At 40.4% G+C, this 22475-nt stretch overlaps 2 protein-coding genes across 2 annotated transcripts; one reads left to right on the top strand and one right to left on the bottom strand.

Moving 5' to 3' along the window:
- Positions 1-1199: 1199 nt before the first annotated feature.
- psme3 (proteasome activator subunit 3) lies at positions 1200-7554 on the bottom strand. The gene is made up of 10 exons (XM_086304267.1): positions 7375-7554; positions 6839-6871; positions 6238-6300; positions 4005-4109; positions 3858-3906; positions 3660-3778; positions 3218-3354; positions 3041-3095; positions 2178-2264; positions 1200-2087 (listed from the first exon to the last, which is right to left on the bottom strand). The coding sequence occupies exons 1-10, from the start codon at positions 7414-7416 to the stop codon at positions 2007-2009; spliced, it is 771 nt and encodes a 256-aa protein (XP_086160393.1). The 5' UTR covers positions 7417-7554; the 3' UTR covers positions 1200-2006.
- A 21-nt stretch (positions 7555-7575) lies between these two features.
- On the top strand, positions 7576-21761 carry nbr1a (NBR1 autophagy cargo receptor a). The gene is made up of 22 exons (XM_086304266.1): positions 7576-7798; positions 8149-8211; positions 8308-8326; positions 9264-9286; positions 10558-10740; positions 10944-11021; positions 11124-11347; positions 11468-11587; positions 11791-12090; positions 12439-12598; positions 13015-13263; positions 15405-15545; positions 15760-15835; positions 16013-16123; positions 17534-17713; positions 17803-17961; positions 18093-18247; positions 18337-18749; positions 18884-18969; positions 19179-19266; positions 19496-19595; positions 20250-21761. Exons 1-22 carry the CDS (start codon positions 7697-7699, stop codon positions 20430-20432), a joined length of 3213 nt encoding a protein of 1070 aa, XP_086160392.1. The 5' UTR covers positions 7576-7696; the 3' UTR covers positions 20433-21761.
- The last annotated feature ends 714 nt before the right edge of the window (positions 21762-22475 follow it).

Consider the following 22475-nt stretch of genomic DNA (forward strand, 5'->3'; position numbering starts at 1 on the left):
TCTTGGCTGACAGGAGTGTTGACCAATGTGATCTCCTGCTGTTGCTGCAGCTTCAAGGTTCAATATGTTCTTCTACCTGGTTATTATAAGGAGTTATTTCAGTTTCTTTTCAATTCTCTTCTGACCTTTGGCATTTTCTCCAACAGAACTGCCGGTCACTGGATATTTTCTATTTTTCAGTCATCATCTGTAAACATGAGGTGGTTGTGTAGGAACCGCCTAGCAGTCAGCACTTTCTGAAATACTCAGACCAGCCTGTGTAGCATCAACATTCACATTCAAAGCTGCTTAAATGATCCCGCCCCCAATTCTGATAATCAGGTTGAACTTCAATTGGCTCTCTTGACCATGTCTGCATACTTGAAAGTGTCGAGTTGCTGCAATGCAGTTGTCTGATTAGATATTTCTCTTAATGAGAAGTTGAAAAAGTGCGCCTAATAAAGTAGCCAATTAATCTATATCATAATCTGCTGGTTAGTTAAATTTTAGGAATCTCAAGTTTTGAGTTGCTTAACATGTGAGTAAAGCTGCCTCAAAACCTTCCTATCTGACACCCATTCAGTGTGATCCCATTAAGCACCACTTGATCTTTAATTTTTAAACTGTGGATTTGCGTTTATATATATTTGGGATGCTGACTTCTGTGTGAAATAAATGCACATGGGACAAAGGATTTGATATTTAAACACACAAAAGTCGGGACCTTTACACCTTGGCTTAAACTAGCAAGCACTTACAAGCCACAGCGACATCTGCAGGTCAAGAGGAAACATTGTATCCATGTCACACCACTATCTGATGTTTTGCTTCAAACTTCAAAAGAAAAATAAAAAACAAAACAAAACCCTACAACATGCCTCCAAAAGTCTTATCAAAAAACAGTCTTTTATTCAATACAATGAATGCTCCAACATAAAAGAAGCTTTTGACTCGTGAATTTTCACTGAAATCATTTAAGCCCACGACTTAAAACTTGCATTGTTTTCATATTTTGTGATATCTACACGTCGCAATATCTAACATTTGCAGAACAACTTAACAGCATGTTTTGCATTTCCTATGAACTACTGTACTGATGATGCAGCAGGAGTCCAATATAAGACAAAATAATTAAAACAGTAACAAATAATGGGCAGCAATAATGACAAACCACTTTGCTCTGAATATTTAAGAGCTACAAATGAGGCCGTTCACGAGGATCTGAGGACAAAATGTTTAATTAAAATTAAAAAATACAAAGCGCTTTTTGATATCAGAAGCCCCTTTCAGACATGCACTTTTCAAATAAACAGCCATCTTAACTTTACCGAACCAGACTGCTTAACACTTTTATTCACTCTGCAAAATCCTGAATTCATGCGGTAGCAGACAGGCATGCGCAGGTCCTGAACGGCAATAAGACCATTTTAATAGTATTTTATCTCATCAGCACCAATTAAATCATTCATCTGGGATTACTAACCCAGGAGTTTTATCCTTTCCGAGCCCGAGTGGGAATGACGGGGTACAGCTCCTTGCACATACACAGAGGCCCTGCACTCAGAAAGAGCTGCAAGTGTGGTGACACTTCACCGCTTATACTGATAATACTAGCTGCCACATATCGCATGCATACAAGAACTTCTCTGTAAATTACGAACAAACATGAGGAACATTAACACAAAATTGATGAGTGCATGACAGACTGCCATCAGTTTAATAGCAATGATATCTGGCGCACGTCTGAAAAGGGCTTATGATCTGTCTCCCCATTTTCTGAGTGAATACTCTTCAAACGGTTTAAAAACAATATTTTACAATTAAAACAAACAAAACAAAACATGTGTCCATCTATAGAAGCTATGTCTTTGTATTGGGCTGTCTTGATTGTATTGGAGAAGGTGAATGTCTAGCTGTAGTCCTGCGGACCGGGGCCCGGCTACTGTTGCTCAACAGGCATGGTGAAGAGACGAGGGGGCAGACGGCGTGGGGTGGGGTGGGTGGATGCAGAGACAGCTGGATGAACATCAGTACAAAGCGTCAGCATTACTGCTTCGAGGCCTCTTGATCTTCTCGATGTTCTTCAGGATCATGTCGTGTAACGTTACCTGGAAACAAGCAAACATATCGGTTATTCTGCTTTCTGAACACAGGCAAGTATAAATAGATGCTGATAAATAATGAAGGCCACAACATACGTATTGATTTCTGAGCTCCGAAACTATGATTTTCAGACTGATGTATTCCTTCTCGTCAATCTCGGTTACTGTGCGCCGATAGTCCTCCTGTTTAAAAAAGTTGATTCTATGTTTATTTTTAATTGTACATCTTCTTTTAAATATAAAACAGAACTGCCGAAGTCAGTGGAAATTTTAGCAGATAGGCTGATATCAGAGTTTGTCATTTCACTAAAGGATAATTGATAATAAGAACTTTCAATTTTGCAACAAGACATTTCAATCAACTTTTATTTAACCACGATGCACCTTGAGATTAAAATCTTTTTCAAGGGTGACCGATACAAAAATTGTTTCATACACATGCTTTAAATTCTTCCAGATATACAAACACACTCTGCTTTAAACTCAGCAACACTTACATCTGCTCCTTTCTGTGAGGAAGAACACTGCCACAGCCTTTACAAAAAGACCTTGAGTGGGCCACTGGTTTGGATGTTAATGATCTAACAGTCAGAAACTGACTCCATGAGGGTGGCATGAGGGCCAGCTGCAACTGGCTGCTATATATGTTGTAAACCACTAGATGTCACCGTTTACAGCCTAAAACCAAAGACCACATATTTTTAAAGGCTTTCTCTTTCAATATTTCTTATAAAAAATGCAAATAGTTATTTTACAGCCCTAAGTGTATAGGTTAATTATCCCAAATGTACAAATCATCTGTAATCCTTCTCTTCTCCTTTTGTTTATATGTATAAAGGAAAAACTCTTAAATGAAAGAAATTGTTTAAAAAAAATAGTTAATTTCTTAGCATTTGATAGACTTCTATAGTATAACTTATATAGCTTTTTACTTTCTAATACTAAAGCTATTCACTTACCACATGTGGATATTTTGCTATTTTAGAAACCAGCTTTGCCCTTGTGATGTAGTATCTGGAAGTACGGAAGAAAGACAAAAATGGTCTCTTAACATGAAAGCGACTTCACATTTTAAAGACAAATCCCAAAGCCGGGATGTTCATATGAGATTGGGATTTCTGCAAGGTTCTGCAAACCTTGATATCTGGTCGAGGTAAGATGCAGCCTCCCCTTCAACTGTTCTGAGTTCAGCTACTGTCTCCTCCTGGATTGACACCCCAAAGTTGTTCCCATCCTCTATCCTGGGGATGAGGAGCTGAACCCACATTTTAACCTGCAGAAAGAGACAAATATAGCTAAGAAAAGAGGATGCAACATCTGACAAGTAAACACTTACGCCAACAGCATTTTAGCTGATGCCGAGCATGTGATAGTCATCTTATATAAAGAACAAATTCAATACCCTTTGCTTGTTTTCAGTCCCAACTCTTAAATCTGTGCCTTGCTTCTCCTGTTTCATTAGTAAGCCTTCATTTGTCACACATTCCTAGCTTTGTTGTAAGTTCATGGCTCCTTGCTGGGGATACCAAATGGCCAAAATAACTTACTTAGATGAAGGACTTTAGAGCTCTTACTTACTGTGTTACATTTTTCTATGAGTGTCCTGATCTCGGGCTTGACCTTTTCAATAAGATCAACAAGGTTTGCATTACTCTTCATCATCCCATCAGGCATGACAAAGACCTTGGTGCCAGTCACTGATAAAGGAGTAAAAAGTTAAAAGTTAAAAATACATAAAATACAGACTAAATATTCAGCTAGCAAAGCTGTACTTACCCATGTCATCCCCACTTCCATCCTCCAGCTTCCTCTTTTTGGCATTTTGCTGTGAGAGAGATGCAACAGTTAGCAACAACTTCTCATCCTTGCCTTACCAACAGTTACCGTAACCATACGAAATCGAACTCTAAAATGGATCCTCACCGCATCTAGTCCGTCGTGGAGATTTGAGAACAAGATGGGATCTGGCACTGGCAGATTTATGTCTGAGTGAATTTCCTTCAGTTCAGTGATGTTTATGCTTGGATCCTGAAAAAAAATGAGAATATTAGTTGTCAGACATGGTACAAATATAAATATACAGACATGGTAAGAAGAAAGCACATCTGCTGCCAAATCTAATCTATTTCACATGTCAGGACATCAAAAAAGATGATCTAGAAGGTTTGAAAAAACAGATGAATACAAACACAGAAGAACTACATATGACTTATGTAGTGACATATATAGTAATGTCCAAGACTTCAAATGATTATGTCATTATGTAGTCAACAATAACCAAGCGATAGGACAGAAGCAGTGTGAGAAAAAACTAAGACCACACCATGATTCAATAGCTTGTAGAACCACCTTTAGCAGCAACAACCTGAATGGTTTTCTGTATGATATCAGTCTCTCACAGGAGGAATTTTTGCCCACTCTTTATATGCTGCTTCACTTCATTAAGGTTTGCAGCTATTTACTAATACACAGTCTCATAAATCCCTGCCACACAAAACACCTTATTCTCTCTTTTTCGCTCATTCTGTTGAAGATCATTGTCTTTTGTGACCCAACTTTAGCTGTTAAACAGATGGCCTCACATTTGAATCTATTTTAGGACAGAGAGGAGTTCATGGTCGACTCTGTGACTGGAAGGTGGCCAGGTCCTGTGGCTGAAGAGCCTTCTCCCAGCAAATCTTACAAACAAGCCATACTAGTCCGGTCTTTAATTGTGCTGTCATGCACTTTAACATTTCACATTCTAACTGAGGCCTGTAAAGTCAGAGATATAACTCTTACAAAAATTACATCTGAACATTGTATAGTGTGACCTTGGGGGTGAGTTAACTGCGATTATTACCAGCCATTTCAATGTTTTCCTCTTGTGAGCAATAGGGCTGCCACGATTAGTCGACTAGTCACGATTACGTCGACTATCAAAATCGTCGACGACTAATTTAATAGTCGACGCGTCGTTTGAAGCTTTGTAAGATCACAAAAGACGCAGGAATCAGTAGTAGGATTTAAGAGTGTAATAATGGACTGAAACAGAAGATGGCAGCACTGCATGTCCAAGGATGCCAGCTGCCGTTAAACCCCGAAGAAGAAGAAACTGTGTCCCAGAATTCATAGCGCGGCCCATCGCGGCCCTGCTTAGTTTCCAACAATGGCGGCAGCTGGTTAGTTTTAATATTATTCTTATTATTCTTTCTGGGTCACAAAATAAACGTTTAACATATTTTCAGGCGAGAATGTAGCTGTGTAAACCTCAAATATCTGCTCAGTTTATCAAGACACCACATATTTTCAAAAGCGCTCCGACGTTTTCGGAGGCATCTGTTACCCACTAGCTCGATAGCTAGCCGGGGGCTAGGCTAACTAGAGCCGGGAGGACTCCCGGCAGATCGTTTTCAAACCCACCGCCGTCTTTCACTACTCAGGTTAAACATGATATATAAGTCACTTAGATAACTTCAAAATGTTGTTTGGCTTTTTTCAGTGTTTTATTTGTTCCTGAGTAAATCGGTTTGGATGAGATTAAAGTTATAGTTTTTACACAGCTGAATAAACGTCAAGCAGACAGCTGATCATCAGAAGTGTGAGATGCTGGAGAATTTACTCCGGTGTCCTGTTATATTTTAGATAGCAAGGAGTTTATTAAACTCCACCGAAACACTCTGCAAATGTCATTAAAATTTAATAAACTATCATCTTGTCTTTATTTTTAGTTAGCACATACCTTAAACACTTAAAGCTGAAAGCTAATGATAGTTATATAAGAGCAGATGCTGCTGGTGCAATAAGCTGTATGCTGTATGTTCAATGGATGATGATCTGATTAGTCGACTAATCGCAAAAGTAATCGCTGACTAGTCGACTATCAAAATAATCGTTTGTGGCAGCCCTAGTGAGCAACCCCCCTCACTGGAAAATGATGGACTTCAAATGGTTTGCTTTTATAGAGATGTTTATGTTTGCTGATGACCAGTTCGTAAAGTGAATTTGTTTAACAGCACCTGGGTGTTACTATTTTAACTCTGGACAACTGATAAAGACTGACTAATAAATAATGAACTTTAACGCCAAATAATACATCGGAAGGAATGAGTTTCAACTATTCACAAAGATTTAAAATTATGCCAACTTTATTTAGCTGAATGTACAATTAACTGACCTTGAGGAAATGGTCAAGTTCCAGTAACTTCTTTGGGAAAAAATTGGCGACTAGATCCTCTGCCTGGAAGAAATGTGCAGTGTTAGTGGAGTCTTGGACATCACAGTCATAATAGGTGTGTATGAAAGTGCTCATCAAATATACACATTTAGCTATACATATATAGAAACATCTATATCTGTGAGTTTGCACACTAGTTACACATCAGAAGGTTGGTAGATTTATCCCTTGTTCCTCCACTACATGTGTTAATGTATCCTTTGCCAAGATACTAACCCCAGTTGTCCCCAATCCATCAACTGGGGTGTGTGTGTGGGTGAGTGTGTGTGTGTGTGTGTGAGAAAGCGTGCAATTGGGTGAATGGGGCTTAATAGAAAGTGCTTTGAGTGCTCAAATAGAACAAAAGGTGTTATACCAGTACCAGACTGGTGTTTCCCCCTTTAGTAAGTTCGATTTAATTTACTCATAGCTGGACGCAGGCTTCCATTAAATAAAGAAGCACACTTTATGCCTTAACTACAGGCCCCTAAAGGCTCGCTATGAGCCAGGATTAACTCCTGCATGTATATATTTTAATTTACAACGTAAGACAGAGACTTACTTCTGCGGTGATACGTTCCTTGAAAGCAGCGACCTGTAAACACAAACAGATATACGAGAGTTTGAATACCAAGTTAACAAAAAATACTCATTTTACGTCAGTAAACTTTATTTTGGTCCAGTTTTAAACACATGACCGGTTCCTCAGTGTGAGAGACAACCTCTAGCATTGGTAACTCAACGCCGGTGTGAACGGCAGCTGGCTGAGTTAGCTAACTTGGTAGCTCAGGCCTTCTTCAGTGCATGTGGTCGTAGTAGCAGCAACCATTTTCCCAGCACAGGGGGCTGTAAATCAAACTTTATCTAGATCCCCGTTACGCTTAGCACCACCCTGACACCACACCTGGGGAAAGGTTTGACAGGTGTACTGCAGTAGGCGGGAAACAAGAAACCGGTTAGCCGGTAGCTGCTCTTAGCCTGGCCTTATCCGAGCTCCCACATCATGCTACTAAATGTGGCTAACATGCTAGCAAAGAACATGGCAACAACAACACGCAGTATAAACTCAACTGGAATTCACAAAAGGCCAAACCTCACCTTGGTTTTAATTTCACTATCCACCTTGAGGAGTGAAGACATCTTATGTAGTCGAATATGAGCAGAACGATTGTCCCAACAGCATTAAATTCACCTGTAAACGTGTGGCTTATCACTTGTCTGCCACACTTCGTGAGCTTAAAGATGACGACAATAAACATGCGACGGAGGCGGTGTTGCGACCGCGCTTGCGCGCAACGTCACCGTCTTTTTCTAGACGCAGCTGACGATGTAAACAAGAGAAAACATCCGAGGGCAGCGGGGCTCACACAGGCCGGGTTTCACGCAAATGATAGCCATTAAGCACCCATAGACGGCGGACATGGGGCTCCCTGTTACTATTAAAGTCAATTTCCGGGGGAACGTGAAGAGGTTTCTGGCTCAGGATATGGATAAATTGGAGTGGGAAGCTGTTGAAGTCTGGGTAAGCAGCTAGCAGAGTCTTGGCTAAACGCTGGCGCAGTTTAGTGAAAAAGTAGGCCTAGACGTTTTGGCCTAGACATATAAACAGAGCTCCCAAAGGATAATCGATGTTGTTACGACAATAACAATAATGTATTTGTAAATAATATTTTTTTAAGCCAACCGGAGCTTTACAAAATATAGGCACACAAGTGAGGACGTGCTCAGTTTGATTTAAGGTTACTACATATGTATAATACAGTATCCAGCTGTGGAGGTCTTTCTCACTGACTCAGACATGGGTCATGTTTTTCCTAACACGTGTGAGGAGAAAAACTGAACTGCTCTCAATTGTTCTGCGTTACTTTTCAGATCAAAGCATCATTTGGGATCAACCACTTTCAAGTGAAATACTTTGATGAAGACAATGAAGAGGTAAGGGATTGTGTACATTGCAGATTTTCAGTGCTAATGTTTTGGCAGAGTCCAAGTTCAGTTTTTAATTTTGATCTCATTTACCTTATATTTCAGATTTGCATAAACAGTCAAGGTGAGGACAATATTTAATTGCTTGTTTTCTATATATTTTATGTTGAATATGTTTAGGCTTAGGTCTTCCTTCAAAGGTAAATCACCAGGACTTTGTTAAAAATATATGTAGCCAGCATTTGTTTAAAGCTTGGTTTAATGTACTCAAAATTCAAATACATGTTTGATTATCAGATGGCTGAAAAATAGCATGAAAAGGCACAAACCTCTGTTAACTAAGATAACAAAGACTCCTTTCCCTAACTACATCTTAACCCATTGTGCTTACATGCATAGTCACCCCCTAATGACCTGTTTGATCCAGGAAAGCTGTCCAACTGATAGATTCCTAACCTGATATGGATCTATGATAGATAATATTGGCATTCATAATATGTATTGTAGAAATTATGTCAAGTCCTGTCTTCAGAATTTACTTTGGTGGTACATTTACCTAAATACAGTGGACTTAGCAACAGCTAAACTGATGCTGAACCATTGAAAGGCCATGCAAAACATGTGGTCCACACAAAGGTGTTAAACAGAGTCAAAAGGTAACACAGTAAAACAAATGGGTAATTCAATTGTAGGCTCAAACACTCCATGGTGTAGGCAACTGCCTTTTGGTTACAGGGATTGTGATCAACATCCTTTTCTGCATTAGTTATAAAATATGTGTGTCACGCAAACTGGTTTTGTATGCATTGTGTTGAATACTCACAGCTCTGCCTGCAGGACATGTAGCATAATATGCATAACAGTAAACAATGATGTGTGGAGTCAAGCTGTGTCTTTTAAGTTGTTAACTGGAACGTTAATACATTTGGAACCTAAACTTTTTGACCCTTACTCCTGGTGTACCCCTACATGGAAATATCAAAATACCGGGGAAAAATACAAATTTGAGTCACAAAATGTGAAGTTATTTATTGTTTGTTTGTTTTTTTTTCCCCCCACAGATGAATATGAAGAAGCCATCAAGGTACTGTACCAGTGCTAGGTTTAAACAGAAATGACAGAGTAATAGCTTTTGTTACTGTAGAGTGATTCTCAAACTTTTCAAAAAGAGTACCACCTCATAAAATATATGGCTCTTAAAGTACCAGCCTTATGACTGACATTAAAGTGCAGTAGTATAGGGTTACTTAACAGCATATACAGTTTACACGAGACAATTTTATTTATTATATGAATGTTATTTATTTCAACTGTCATGAATAGAATAGAATAGAAAAATCCTTTAATTGTCCCACAAGGGGAAATTTGGTTGTAACAGCAGCCGGAACAGGATGTGACAAGTGATAATAATAATAACAACTGTACTGCATTAAAACATTAACAGCAGGCGGGATATCCAATCTTTAAGTGATGATGTGATGAAACCTGCTTCTGGGTCTAAACTACTCTGCATTTATTAAGGCTCTTGTGTTTTTGTTGTGTATCTTGTTCTATTTAATCTGAACAAGCCCCTAAAAATAGCATTGATCACTGTCAGCCTCTCTCTGTTATTATCACCCCAGTTCATTTTAAAGCTCAGTTTTTAAAACCTTACCGTGTAACTACAGCCCAGCCCATGCAGCAGTATATTAATGACTAACCTCGTATTGTGGATGGATTATCTCAGTCGTTCTCCTGACTGAAGTTTGGTCCATTTGCAGCATCCTGCCATATGATTGCATTTGTCCCAACCCATCGGGAACCCTCACGTTAACTTTTATTGAGTGGAAAAAAAGTTAGCGTTCATCCTCCAGCTTCACTGTGTTTATATTATGCTAACATAGCTGTGTCGCCAGATAACGTTATATACCAGCTAGCCCAACTTCAGTAACCCTAAAAATGTCACTGCTGTTTAGTTTTCTGTCTTCATTTATGTTGGAAGTGATAGCAGAACTATTTTAATTTTTCAGAAATCTTTCAATCAGAACATGGTATATTATTCAATCTTTAAAAATATTTGGAGACTTCACGTGTACCACTAGAGGGAGCCCACGTACCACGGGTGGTATGCGTACCACAGTTTGAGAACCACTGCTATAGTATATATCCTTACATAGAGAACTTGCACCGTAAAACTACACTTAAGACATAAACAACACAACGGTGTCCTTAATTAGACTACTAAAGTTATAGAAGAACAAATGGTGAAAATAACAGAATATATGTGCAGTATATGTACTATGCATCTGTATACACATCACGTTGCTACTGTGTCACTTGACTGCGGTTTGCATTCTATGCTAATTCTCCATGCAGAGTGCAGAGAAGCAGGGAAACCAGTTACACATGAATGTGTACAAGATGAAAGGACAGGCCTGTGGGGGCCCACTGAAGACCGAGGTGAAGGAGCTGAAAGGAGACCTTCGACCCGCTCCTCCTTACCCCTCAAGGGTTAAAACAGTGGACAAAGGCACGCAGGTCACCCCTGAGCGAGAAGCTGTAAGTAATTCTAGTCTTCCCCCCAACTTTCTTCTCCCTTTAGATTCTCACATGTGCAGTGTCTTTGAAATCATTTTAATAAAATCGATGCCTCAAGTCAGTTAAGTTTTTGTGCCTGTTGGGGGAAAAGTTTGTGCTTCTTTATTAAAAGCTAAAATCTCTGATTTTGTCACTTAACTGAAGAATGGTGTATTTTCATGCAGGTAGCAGTAAAAGATAACAAGGGGAACAAACCAGATGATGAGCCCCCTCCTATGTGGTTTAGATCATACATGGAGAAGGTAAAATTTAACCGCTGCTGTGAAGCAGTATTTTTACATTGAACATTTTATTTTTGATTTGCGATTAAATAAAATACTGTGCTCTGCTTCTGTTTTTCATAGTTTAAGGATGAGGTGGTAAAGGAGGTAGTAGAAAGAATGTGCAGCGACTTTTCTGTCCAGTGTTGTACCCACAAATCCCCTGAAGGTCCCCCTGAGGCAATTGGGGCTATTGGCGGTATTATGGGACCCAAACCAGGCCCCTCCACCTCGAATGGATCTCTTGGCTACACCCCAAACTGTAGCAGCTGCAACAAACTCACCTCTGAAGGAGCCTACAAGTGCAGGTATGCATGAAATTAACTCTAGTCATCACAACATTGTTTTTAACCATTTTTACATGTTTGGTGTTTTTTAAGTAGCTGTGTAAATGTTTACATTAATGTCTTTGTTATTTTCCCCGCCAGCGTGTGCCCATCCTGCATCCTGTGTGAGATGTGCAGACATAGCCATGACCCTAGCCACAACCTCGTGAGAACCAAGACACCTCTCTCCATCCCAGAACATGGAATGTCAGGAGAGTTAAGGTAAACAACCTAATCTGAGGATAACTCTGCATTAATGAAGGAAAATATGAATAGAAACACACACAAAGTGGGATTGTAAATTATTCTTGCAGCTAGATTACTGTAATTAATGACTTATCAATGGGAATTTTTATGATTTTGTTTTTGGAAAATAAACATTTGATAGTCCACAAATAGGTGTTCCTGATGACATTTTAAACCAGGTTCCCAAGGCGAGGAGACAGGACAGTGCGCAAGGCAGAACGACAGCGCCTCAAAGCAGAAAGAAGGCAGCTAAGAGCCGAAGTGAAGGAAATCAAGAAGAAACTGAGACTGGAGAAGAGGGGGCTGCAGTGGAGTGGGCCCTCTACCTCAGGAAGAGCCACTCTGACAAACATGGCCTCCACATCCACCCAGGTCCCTGCCCTGTCCCCTCCTACTGCCTCAGACACAGCCTCAGGTCCAGCCCCAGCCCAAGGTCCCATCCCTGCCCTGGTCCCTGAACCCCAGGCCTCCAGTCCAGAGTAAGAGCCACCTCGGAAGAGCGTCCGACAGTGCTGGGTACCTTGAACCCAGCATGGATGCAAAAAAGTCTTTTTTTCCAAGAAAAGAAATGAAAATATGCCATCTTTGTAATCTAGTCTGTATGAGTGTATCGCTGGCTGCTCTGGGGTGGTGGAAATTGTTGGAACTACCTCAATGTGAAAACTGCTGCTGCTGCTTCATAGATTTTCTAAGAAAATTGCTTTTGAGCTGCAAAAAAAAAAAAAAAAAAATCTGCGGTCCTGCTTTTTTGATTCGTAGAGAACAAAAGATGGGTATTATAAGAAACCAGGGCTTTTTTCAACAATGCTCTGTACACTTGAAACTAGGGGTCCCGGGGTCTCGCACACGTCCTTGGTGCCCACTATGGCTGCCTTGTTTCTGGATGAAAATCTGCCTGACGGCACCAATCTGGAGCCTGGTACCAAGTTCATCAAATACTGGAAGATGAAGAACACGGGCTCTATCTGCTGGACCTCAGAGACTAAGGTACCCCTCCCACTCGTCAAGAGGACAGGCTGCACTCTATCTTTCCCTCCTGCTTTACTTCCACTTTGAGCCCCCACTGTACTCATAGCCTCGTCTTATCCACTAACACCTGTTAAAATTTTTTACCCAGCGTAATACCACTAACGCCCTCTCTGTCTAAGATATTTATTATTTTAATTCAGTTAATCTGTGTTGTAGTTTAAGTTTGAAGTCTTTGTCATTGTTTGAATGGATGTGTGTGTGTGTGTGTGTGTGTGTGTGTGTGTGTGTATGGGTGGGTGTGGGTGTGTGTGTGCCCCTGACTTGATTGTATGTATTCTTTTAGTTATGTGACTTTTTTGCATGCTCTCGTCTTTGTGCTTTTTCGCATGTGTATTCCTATTTTGTGTTTTGTGTATGTGTGTACGTGCACCCAGCTAGTGTTCATGTGGGGAAACCTCAGCTTGGCATCAGAGGAGAAGAGGGAGGTGCCGGTGCCCTTGCTGCCACCCGGACATGTGGGAATGGTCAGTGTGGCCTTAGTTGCTCCTGTGACAGACGGGACGTACACCTCCCACTGGCGCCTGGCGCACTGTGGGTCTCAGTTTGGCCCGCGTGTCTGGTGCAGCATCGTGGTCAAGCAAAGAGACAAACGCACCGGACTCAGGCATCAGAGAAAACGACTGGCAAGTCTGCTATTCAGTAACACCCTGCACAGCTGCAACATGTGCACATCTAGATTATTGACTTAATTCAGGCTGTTAGTCGTGGACATGGATGACGCACTCTACATATTTCTCTGAAACAAACAGGATAATTATAGGGCTGTAACACCGTAACAGAAGCATTAAAATATTTTCTACAATCAGTTAAACTGTTAAAATGCATTTTAAATGTTTCCTGTTTGCTAAATGTGTGGATTTGCTTTTCATAACACAGCAAATATAGCAAGTTAGACCTCAGTCACACGGGCTTGGGGACCAGTGGATGACCCACAGGCGACCTGAGGGAAAAGTGCATTTTTCCCTACTGGTTGTTGGGTGGTTACTACTCCTTGTGATTTCTTTGGTTGCTAGCAGATTGCCATTGTTGCACAGGCTTGTAGCCTGGAAGATGCTAACATCTGTGCAAAGATTAGCCTTTTACTCTCTGAGCTGCAGAGAAATTTAAAAGAGAGAACAACTGTCTTCAAAGTAAAAGCTGTGCCTTACTGCTTCAGCCATGACATTTTAAAGGGCGCAACTTTTACTTCATGTTCTCCGTTTCCGGTTTGCGCGGTTTCACTGCTGCTTGGTGAGTAGTTTGTGAGTGTTTGCTTTGCATCTTCCATGCACACGACAACGCGTTGGCGACCGAAGGAATCACAAGGAGGTTTGCAGCAAACCACTGCCAACCATCTACGTGGTCACCAGTTTGTTTGTAGGCCTTGTGAAAGGAACTTTAGAAATCGATTTCACAACAATCACTCGCAACCGGTTTGTGAATAATTATTTTTTCTTCCATGTAGGTTGTACACCAACTAGTTTCCAGGCCTGTGTGACTGTGACCTTTTGAATAAATTCTAAAAATAATTGATAGATCAGTTACCAAATTAATTACCGTTTCTCAAAAAAGCTGGGCAGCTGTGCAAAATATCAGTAATATTATAATGCAATATATATTATAACATTAAGCTATATTTTTTAATCGAAAACAGTCCAGTAATATTATATCAAATGTTGAAACATTTTTTTAATTTAGTGTATGTGTGGTTTCATAGCGTAGTGGTTTACACCTTTGCCTAACAAGTATAAAAGTTCTGGTTCGATCCCAGGAGCGCATACAGATCCCTTTATGATCAGGAAGGTTTTCCAGTGTAAAAAAACAAATCAAACATGCAGAGAACCACTGTGATGTCGCCAGAAACACATTAAAAAAAGTGAAGCAAAGTGCAACCAAGCACAAAAACATAGCATCACAGGCAGGCTGAGGTCTTTAGAAGTAAAAATGGGGCTACGTTTTACAATCCACCTGTAAGAACATACCTGCTGTGCAGGTATGTAAGCAGGTATGTGCACAGCAGGAGTAGATTGAAAATCACTGTATAGGCTCTTTGAGCCTCTTTAAAATGCCCTGAAGTAAAGTGGAAAACAGTCCTGTGGTCTTACCAATCAAAGTTTGAAAACCCAGTATACTTGATGGTAAAGACGGGCCTTAGTACACATGACTTGGGTTGTAATGCTACTGTGTACAGGCTTTCAAGACATGTGCTGATGTGACATGACTTTGTAGGAAGTTCTGTCCTGTGCAACAAAGGAACATCTCAGATCACATTCTTCATTACAGCTGCTCGTCTTCATAGTAAAAGAATCTCCCCACTAAACCGGCCTGCCTGCTTTCCAGACCCGTGAGCCATTGCAAACATTTGAAGCATAATGACGTAGGAGGCTCTGGACTGCTGAGCTAGTGGATTCCTTTATTAGGCAAGAATAGGATCACTTTTGCTTTTAAAGCTTTTTGAATTGTGCTCACAGCAAAAAAAAAAAAAAAAAATCTGTTTCAACATTTGACATAATGTCGTTGAGGTATTTTACAATAAATAGGAACTAATTTGTAAATCATTGTACATATTTAATGTTCTCTACTGCAGTATGTGAGCATGTGACTCTGTGTACTTACGATAAAAATAGAAAATTAAGAATAACACAGAATTAAAAAGCTTAATGCATGACAAAAGATCATATACTATAAACACCAGAAGTAAAATTGAAAAAAAATCATATTATGAATTGAAAAGTTTCAGTACACTTTAGTGACACTAACGATGGCACACTTGTTTGTCCTTCAGAAGAAAGATCTAAGACCACCGAAGGAAGAGATGAAGCCAGAGGAGAAGGAGGCGCGGGCCAAGAAGGGCCACACTGGCTTCTTGGCAGGCCTCTTCTCTGAAGACTACTACTTCCCACCAGTGGACTTCATGACTGCACAGGTGTGCACTCGAAAAGCTCAGAAACCTAAAACATGCTTTAAAGTAGCTTCAGTCAATACTCCTGAAAGCTAGCAGCAAGGGCAATTTTTAATAAGGAAAATATGTGAAATCTGTTGAATAACAAACAGTACTTGGCTCTTAATTATACACAGAGCTTGGCAGAAGTACACTGGCACTTATTTTTATATTTTCCCTAATTTGTTTTGTTATTAAGGATCTTCTATCTTTTGAGTTGCTGGATTTAAATTTTGCGGACGACCTGGAAAAGGTTCCTCATAACACCCCTGCAGGTGAGTCAAGTTTAATGCTTTAATACAAGAAGAATAACTGTTATTATTCATTATCTGTTTTTTGAATAAAGGTTTTGGATGAAATTTGTTCTTTCCAGGTTTAACAGTTTAACCAAGTGAACGCATCAGGATTTAGAAACATAAACTGTGTCGTGTTTTCTCTTCATTCATTTCTAGATTTGACACCGTGTATATCCCCTCTTCCCTATTGCACTGTTGTGTTGGACAAGTCCAGCCCATCTCCCAAAAAAGAGGAAACGGAGATCTCAGGAGTCCGAAAACTTTTTGGTGAGGCGAATAGAGTAATAGAAGACACACAGAGTAATGTGTATTCAGTATGAATTCTTACAATTACTGGAAAACTAAGCCATGGGATGTTAGGAATAAAATTTAACATTTAACCCCAGTCAAGTCTGTCCCGTATTTAGCAAGTGAAAATAAAATAAAATAAACAATAAAAGGTGAATCAAATAGACCATTGCCACAAGGCTGGGATGGTCCATTTGGTAAAGTAAATCCGTTGGGCATCTTTCTTCGCCTTTAGACAATAATTCTGATGGCAAAAGAGCAAAACGGGACAGGCAAAAAAAAGGAATAAAATTTAAACTTTTGAATTAAAAGTATTCTTGCCTTAAATCAGCTGTTTAGAGGGCAGCTTCAGTCATTTTACACATTAGATTTCAGTTCAGGTTAAGCTCTTTGTACCTCTAATTTGATTTGGTTTGCACAATGAGTCTTAATTACTTACGCATGACTTATACTATATGTGTTGAATCTGCTTTGAGCCTACAGTGTAGTCAACACAAGTGACTGACGGCCGTATTCTTGGATAGCTCAACAGTTTTGCCACCAAGACACTAGCTGCTGGTGGAGTTTCTCTCTTTGAGTTCAATCATTATCTTCCAGTCATTTAAAAAAAAATGGTGGCGGTTTTCTGTGGAAGTGCACTTCAAACTTTAGTGAAGGTTTCTACAAATGTGTAGATTTAACACAGAAGCATTAGTCATACTTAACATTTAAAATAAAAGTGTCTTTGTCATCAAAGATAGTATTCATCTGAGTGATGGCTGCTGGATCAACGCTGTTAAACTTTATCAGGAAGGAAGAAATTCCAGCCATCGAAACAAAGCGCACGAGCTGTCGATTAAAAATCAAGCCAGCTTATTGCTGTAACTGTCTGGTGGCTCACTGATCAGCCCACTCGAACCTTTCGTGATTTAATTTCTGGACTTAATGCAAGTTTATGGTGTTTGCAGTTAAATAGCCAAACAATATCACATGATTTGATTTAAAGTGTGATTTTTAAATCAAATCAAATAATTATTACATTTAAAAAATGTCAGTTTTTTTTAATTAAGTGCACTCCCATGCGGTTTAATTAGAACTAGGATGCATAAACTAACAACTGATTTAAACTAATCCTACAGCACCATCATGGCAGGGAGTCAAAACACTTGTATTATCTCAGTTATAAACCGTGGTAGCCAAAGTTGTAATTATTTTTGCCCATGGTGTCTTGTTTTAAAGTTTTAAAGACATAGTTGTTCCAAGATATGTGACTGAGGTTTGGTGAGAATGTCTTCAAAAGTCATTCTCATATAGTTTGGCTTACGTATATTTAAATAAATTCTTACTGTCCCGTAGGCTGTAAGTGAAGTGCAAAATTATTTATCTAATTGTTTGTTGGACTTTCCTAAGGACGGAAACTGAGGAATCTGAAGGAGGTGTTTACGCCTGTAGCCCAGGAGGAGGAGAGGGACGATGAGATCAGTGGAGCACAGTTCCTGTGTGAGACCGTCATGCGATCCCTCGCTTTGGAAGAAGCCCCCGACCACAGACCCCCTCGCAGGCTCCAGCGCTGCGGCCACGAACCAAAGGGTGAGGAGCCTACCAGTTTATCAGTTGTCAACATCATCTTGTTTAATGTGCTAAGCTGTTGTTTTTGTGCTACTCTCACACGTTTCCAGTAGTTTCCCCGGTTCTGAACTTTGAGAAAACAGATGAGTCGGAGGAGACCGATGAGTTTCAAGAAGGAAATGAGATCGGCGCCGTTAAACCTGAAACTTCAGCTCTGCCTACAAACATAGGACTCAACTGGATCGCCCAAAAAGAGGAAACCAGGCCAAGTTAGTGCACAACGTCTGGGGTTTTTTTTGTTTCTGCTTTTTTCTACCAAAATGTCTGTTTCTATTTGTATGTTATGGTGTGACCTCAATATCCAGATGTTGATTTTAGTCATTTCTTTCCTTCTTGCAAGTTTCTCCACCTGAACCAGAGAATAAAAACCTGCGTATGAGTTCACATCATAATAACGAGGACAAAGACTTTGAGGCCTGTGATGGTACCCAGAACGTGACGGATGATCGAGAAGAGAAAGAGGAGGATGGAAACAAAGGGGAAGACTGGGATGAGGTGACTTGATTAGATCTAAATTATTGTAAGAGAGTTTGTATAGAAATTCTCATGTAATAATATCCTCATATTCTTCTCTTGTGCCTCAGATCAGCAGCCAGATCTCCTCAGTCTCCTCTGACGATTACAGCGTCATCCTCCCAGACTGCTTTGACACCAGCCGGCCTCTGGGGGAGTCCATGTACAGCTCCGCCATGTCGCAGCCTGGCACTGGTGCTGCTGCTCTGGCCTCGGACAAATCGGATGTAGAGCAGGAGGAAGAGGAAGAGTCCATCATGGAGCCGGGCAGGAATGCACTACTGGGAGAGAGGCAGGAGCTGACAGAGGTGGCCTCTGCTGAGGATTTACTGGGAAACGCTGGGCCTCCACTAGTCACTCAAATCAACAGCAGTGTGAACCAGATGCCCTGTGCCTCCCAAACTGTGGATGAGGTGACCTTAACCCCTGAAGTGGTGCCATTCCCTGACCCCCTGCTTCCCCCGCCGACCCTCTACTCACCCAGGTTAGATGGGGGACACATTTGGATGATAGATGATATGAAAGCAAAATGTTATTATTTTTTCCCTGCCAGGATTTTTCCCAATGCCCAGACTAGCCTCATTTTTTTTTAAAATAAAAGTTTCTGTATTATTTCAGGTCTGAGGCACTTTACCTGGCTGACGATCCCAGTTCTCCAGCCTGTGACCCAAATGAGCCGCATCAACCAAGAGTCCACCTCAATGGTGAGTATCACTGCCACAGCTAGGTGTAACTACATTAGATATAAATAACAGCACAGCTCACATTACTTAGGAAACACAATTTGCCCACTAAGCCAAGAAAGGAAGTTAGACTGCACACCACCTTTAAAGATCTGTTGCTTCAGCGAAAGGTTTTGTTCCTCATTTAACCTTTGTTTTCGTGTAATTTCCCTTTTTTATCTGTTCTGCAGTATCATCTGGTCTGTCAAGATCAGCAGGCTCAGCAGCCAGTGCCTTTGAGACATATAATCCCAGGCCCAGCAATGCTCTGCAGCCAAGGTACAAAAAAACAACAACGACTTATTTCTGTTGAATGTGCGTCTGTCTTTAACACGTTCATGTTTCATGTTATTGTTTGATCTATTAATATCCTGCAGGATCGGTAAAATTTCTTAGATATGTGGCATGCTGTCTGCGTTTCGTGACAGCGTGGCTAACTGTGCCACATTGCTTCCTGTAACACTGTTCTGTGTAAGGTTGTGTAACGACAGCGCTGTATTCGTTGCAGGGGCCAAGGAGGAATCACAGAGGGACTTGTTAAGGGAGCTCTTTCTGTGGCAGCATCTGCTTATAAGGCTCTCTTCACTGGACCAAGCTGTTCAGTAGAGGTATATAACACATCCTGCTGTTTAGAAACACTCACACACAAGCAAATATGCCAGAATGTATCATCTCTTCAAGGATTTAATGAGGATTGAAAGAAAATTTAACATCTCTGTTATACTCTGTATGTTCTTTTTTGCTATGATTGAATCCCATAAGGTACTGCACTAAAAATGCATCTAAGTTTTGTGTTATTTATTATTTTTGGGTTAATTAATTCTTACAGTCGCTATAATCAACAATATAATGGATCATGTGATTATTTCTATATTAAATCAGTGATCCATCCTCAAACAGTGATCCATTTTAAACTCCAGATTTTTCTTCTTTTACTCCGCTAGAGTAGCTTCGCGTAATTCACAGCTCACACTAATTATTATTTATTTTGTACTGGGCCTTGGTGGAGCCCCTTAATTCTTTAGTATCTCTTGGATGAGAGGGGAAGCGATCAGTAAAGTGTTTACTGACAGAACAAGGGCGCTTAGGGCTGCTTTCCCAGGGATTTCTGGAAGTCCTTCTGAAGCCACATGAGTGAAACCACAGAAAGTGCAGTTTTAGTCACAACAACCTCATAATCATAAGATACACATCCCTGATTATATTCCTCTTACCACCCTGCTTTGGTAAAAATTCACCCACGTTTCTCTTCTCTTTTCCAGCGAGGCATCGACCCAGCCACCACACAAGGCCCTTCCAAGATGGACCAGCTTTTGGAGATGGGTTTCAGAGACCAACGGATGAACCGGCGACTGCTGAAGAAGCACTTCTACAGCCTGGAGCACACCGTCGACGAGCTGGTGCAGTTGGCCGAAAACCGCCGCAACAGATATAACGTTACTTAGGAGTGAAGGTGGCAAAGATGTGAAAAGTCAGCGTTAAGGTTGTGAATTAGTTTGACTTTAAAACACAGTGTAAGGATAATAAAAATAATTGGATTCAATCTATTGGTTGAAGGTTGAAAGATAATTGGGATCAATATGAAATACCGTAGCCTTTATTTCTTAATTATAAGAGATAAATGAACATTCATTTGTGGCTGCTCCTGCCTTTGCCTTTAATTTAGCTTTAACATTTTGATACAGTTAACCACCAATACACACTCAGAAGTTATGATGATGGCGGTTAATCTTTGCCATGCCTACCTGGGCCTTAGAGCTCTATGGTGCTGGTCAAAAGGAGCAGGAAGTAACATCTGGACAGGACTAAAGTGTGTATTCCAACTCATCATCTTAGTGTTCGTATGGCCGTAGCAGCTGCTTCCTCAGTGCTGAGAAATAAGTGTATAGGCAGGGCTTGCCTGGAGTCTCAAGGAGCACAAAGCTGTGAGAATGAAAACTGCTGAATGTCCAAACATGTTCTGAAAAGCCAGCGCTCGTGTACGATGATGCTATGAAGCTTTGTGAATCCTCTGGGGGTTAGGGGTAAAAGTGCAGTAATAAGAACAAGAAACACATATTTAAGACATTTCTTGATTATTGTAGTGAAATCTGCCTAACAATGCAATCTTTTTCTGTATCAGAGTACTGTTATTTTAGACGTTGACATGTGGAATGTACACAAAACTGTCCGAACGGATCACTGCTCAGATGCAGATGTTTCTGTTTTGTTTTTTATACTGCTGTTTAGGAGACACCTGCATGACAGGTAGAGGCTTTTAGAGACGAGTCGTGTTTTTCGTGATTTTTAGCACAGTTAGAATGGAAAACGTCCGCTTTGCGTCATCTGTCGTCATCCCTGCCTGCCTGCATCTCTGCTCGTTCTCATTTAAACACCAACACTAACTTAAAAAATGTCTTTAAACACTAACTCAAGCAGAAACGTCTCTAACGACACATTCCTCAAGCTCATAACGAAAACAGAACCAAGTATGTTTTTATTTCGCTACATTTCCTGTTTTTTCCTTAGTTTACTGAAGGACACATGTTGGTTGACATGTTGACTGTGATGAGCGTCTGTCAGGTTTTAAGTTACTGTGCATCTCTTTGAATGATTTCGCCTTTTTGTGTGTTTGGGGTTTTTCTTAATCAGTATTTTCTTATGAATATCACTGTCCATGTTTCAAATCCATGCTCTAGAAAATAATTCTGACTATATCTACAATCTCAAGTTATTCTGTCACAGAATATATACATTAAACAATGCTCTGTCAATCTGCCAATAAACTATTTGCACATCCCTGTTGCCTGTCCAGTTAATGACACACTGCTTGTCTTATAGTATGTGTTTGACTCAGGTCATACAGCTTTGCATTCCCTGGGGACACTAAATGGTAAATGGCCTGTATTTATATAGCGCTTTACTAGTCCCTAAGAACTAGTCCCAGGGCGCACTGACAGAGGCGAGGCTCTGTCAGTGCTCTGACCACCACCAGTAGGCAACGGGTGAAGTGTCTCGCCCAAGGACACAACGACCGAGACTGTCCAAGCCGGGGCTCGAACCAGCAACCTTCCGATTACAAGGCGAACTCCCAACTCTTGAGCCACGATCGCCCCATAAACCACCAGGAGCTCTATAAACCCCGATTTCTTTAGAAGTAACAGTACTTAGTGACTTTTACAGTTTAATGACTCAGTGTTAAAACTATGTTAAAATGCATATTACTAAAAAATATTTTTGTAAACTTCCTTTGTGTTTCAGATGCAACTACAAGTTTTATACAGCTGTAATATTTACACAGTAAACTGCCAATTTTTGCATAGAGATTGTAAGCAAAGGGAAACAGATGATCAGTTAAACTAGATGTACACTCACTAACGCTTTATTAGGTACACTGTGGGATAGATTCAGCTGGAAACATATCTTGGAGATTTTGGTCGACGTTGACATGACAGCATCATATAAGTTGCTGCAGATTTGATGCCTTCACATCATCCATGACTGTTCCA

Source organism: Aulonocara sp. 'chitande type north' Nkhata Bay, linkage group LG8 (assembly GCF_057382095.1).
Source record: "Aulonocara sp. 'chitande type north' Nkhata Bay isolate Kocher_YH1m ecotype deep benthic linkage group LG8, A_spYH_male_GT1.1, whole genome shotgun sequence".
Taxonomy (NCBI): domain Eukaryota; kingdom Metazoa; phylum Chordata; class Actinopteri; order Cichliformes; family Cichlidae; genus Aulonocara; species Aulonocara sp. 'chitande type north' Nkhata Bay.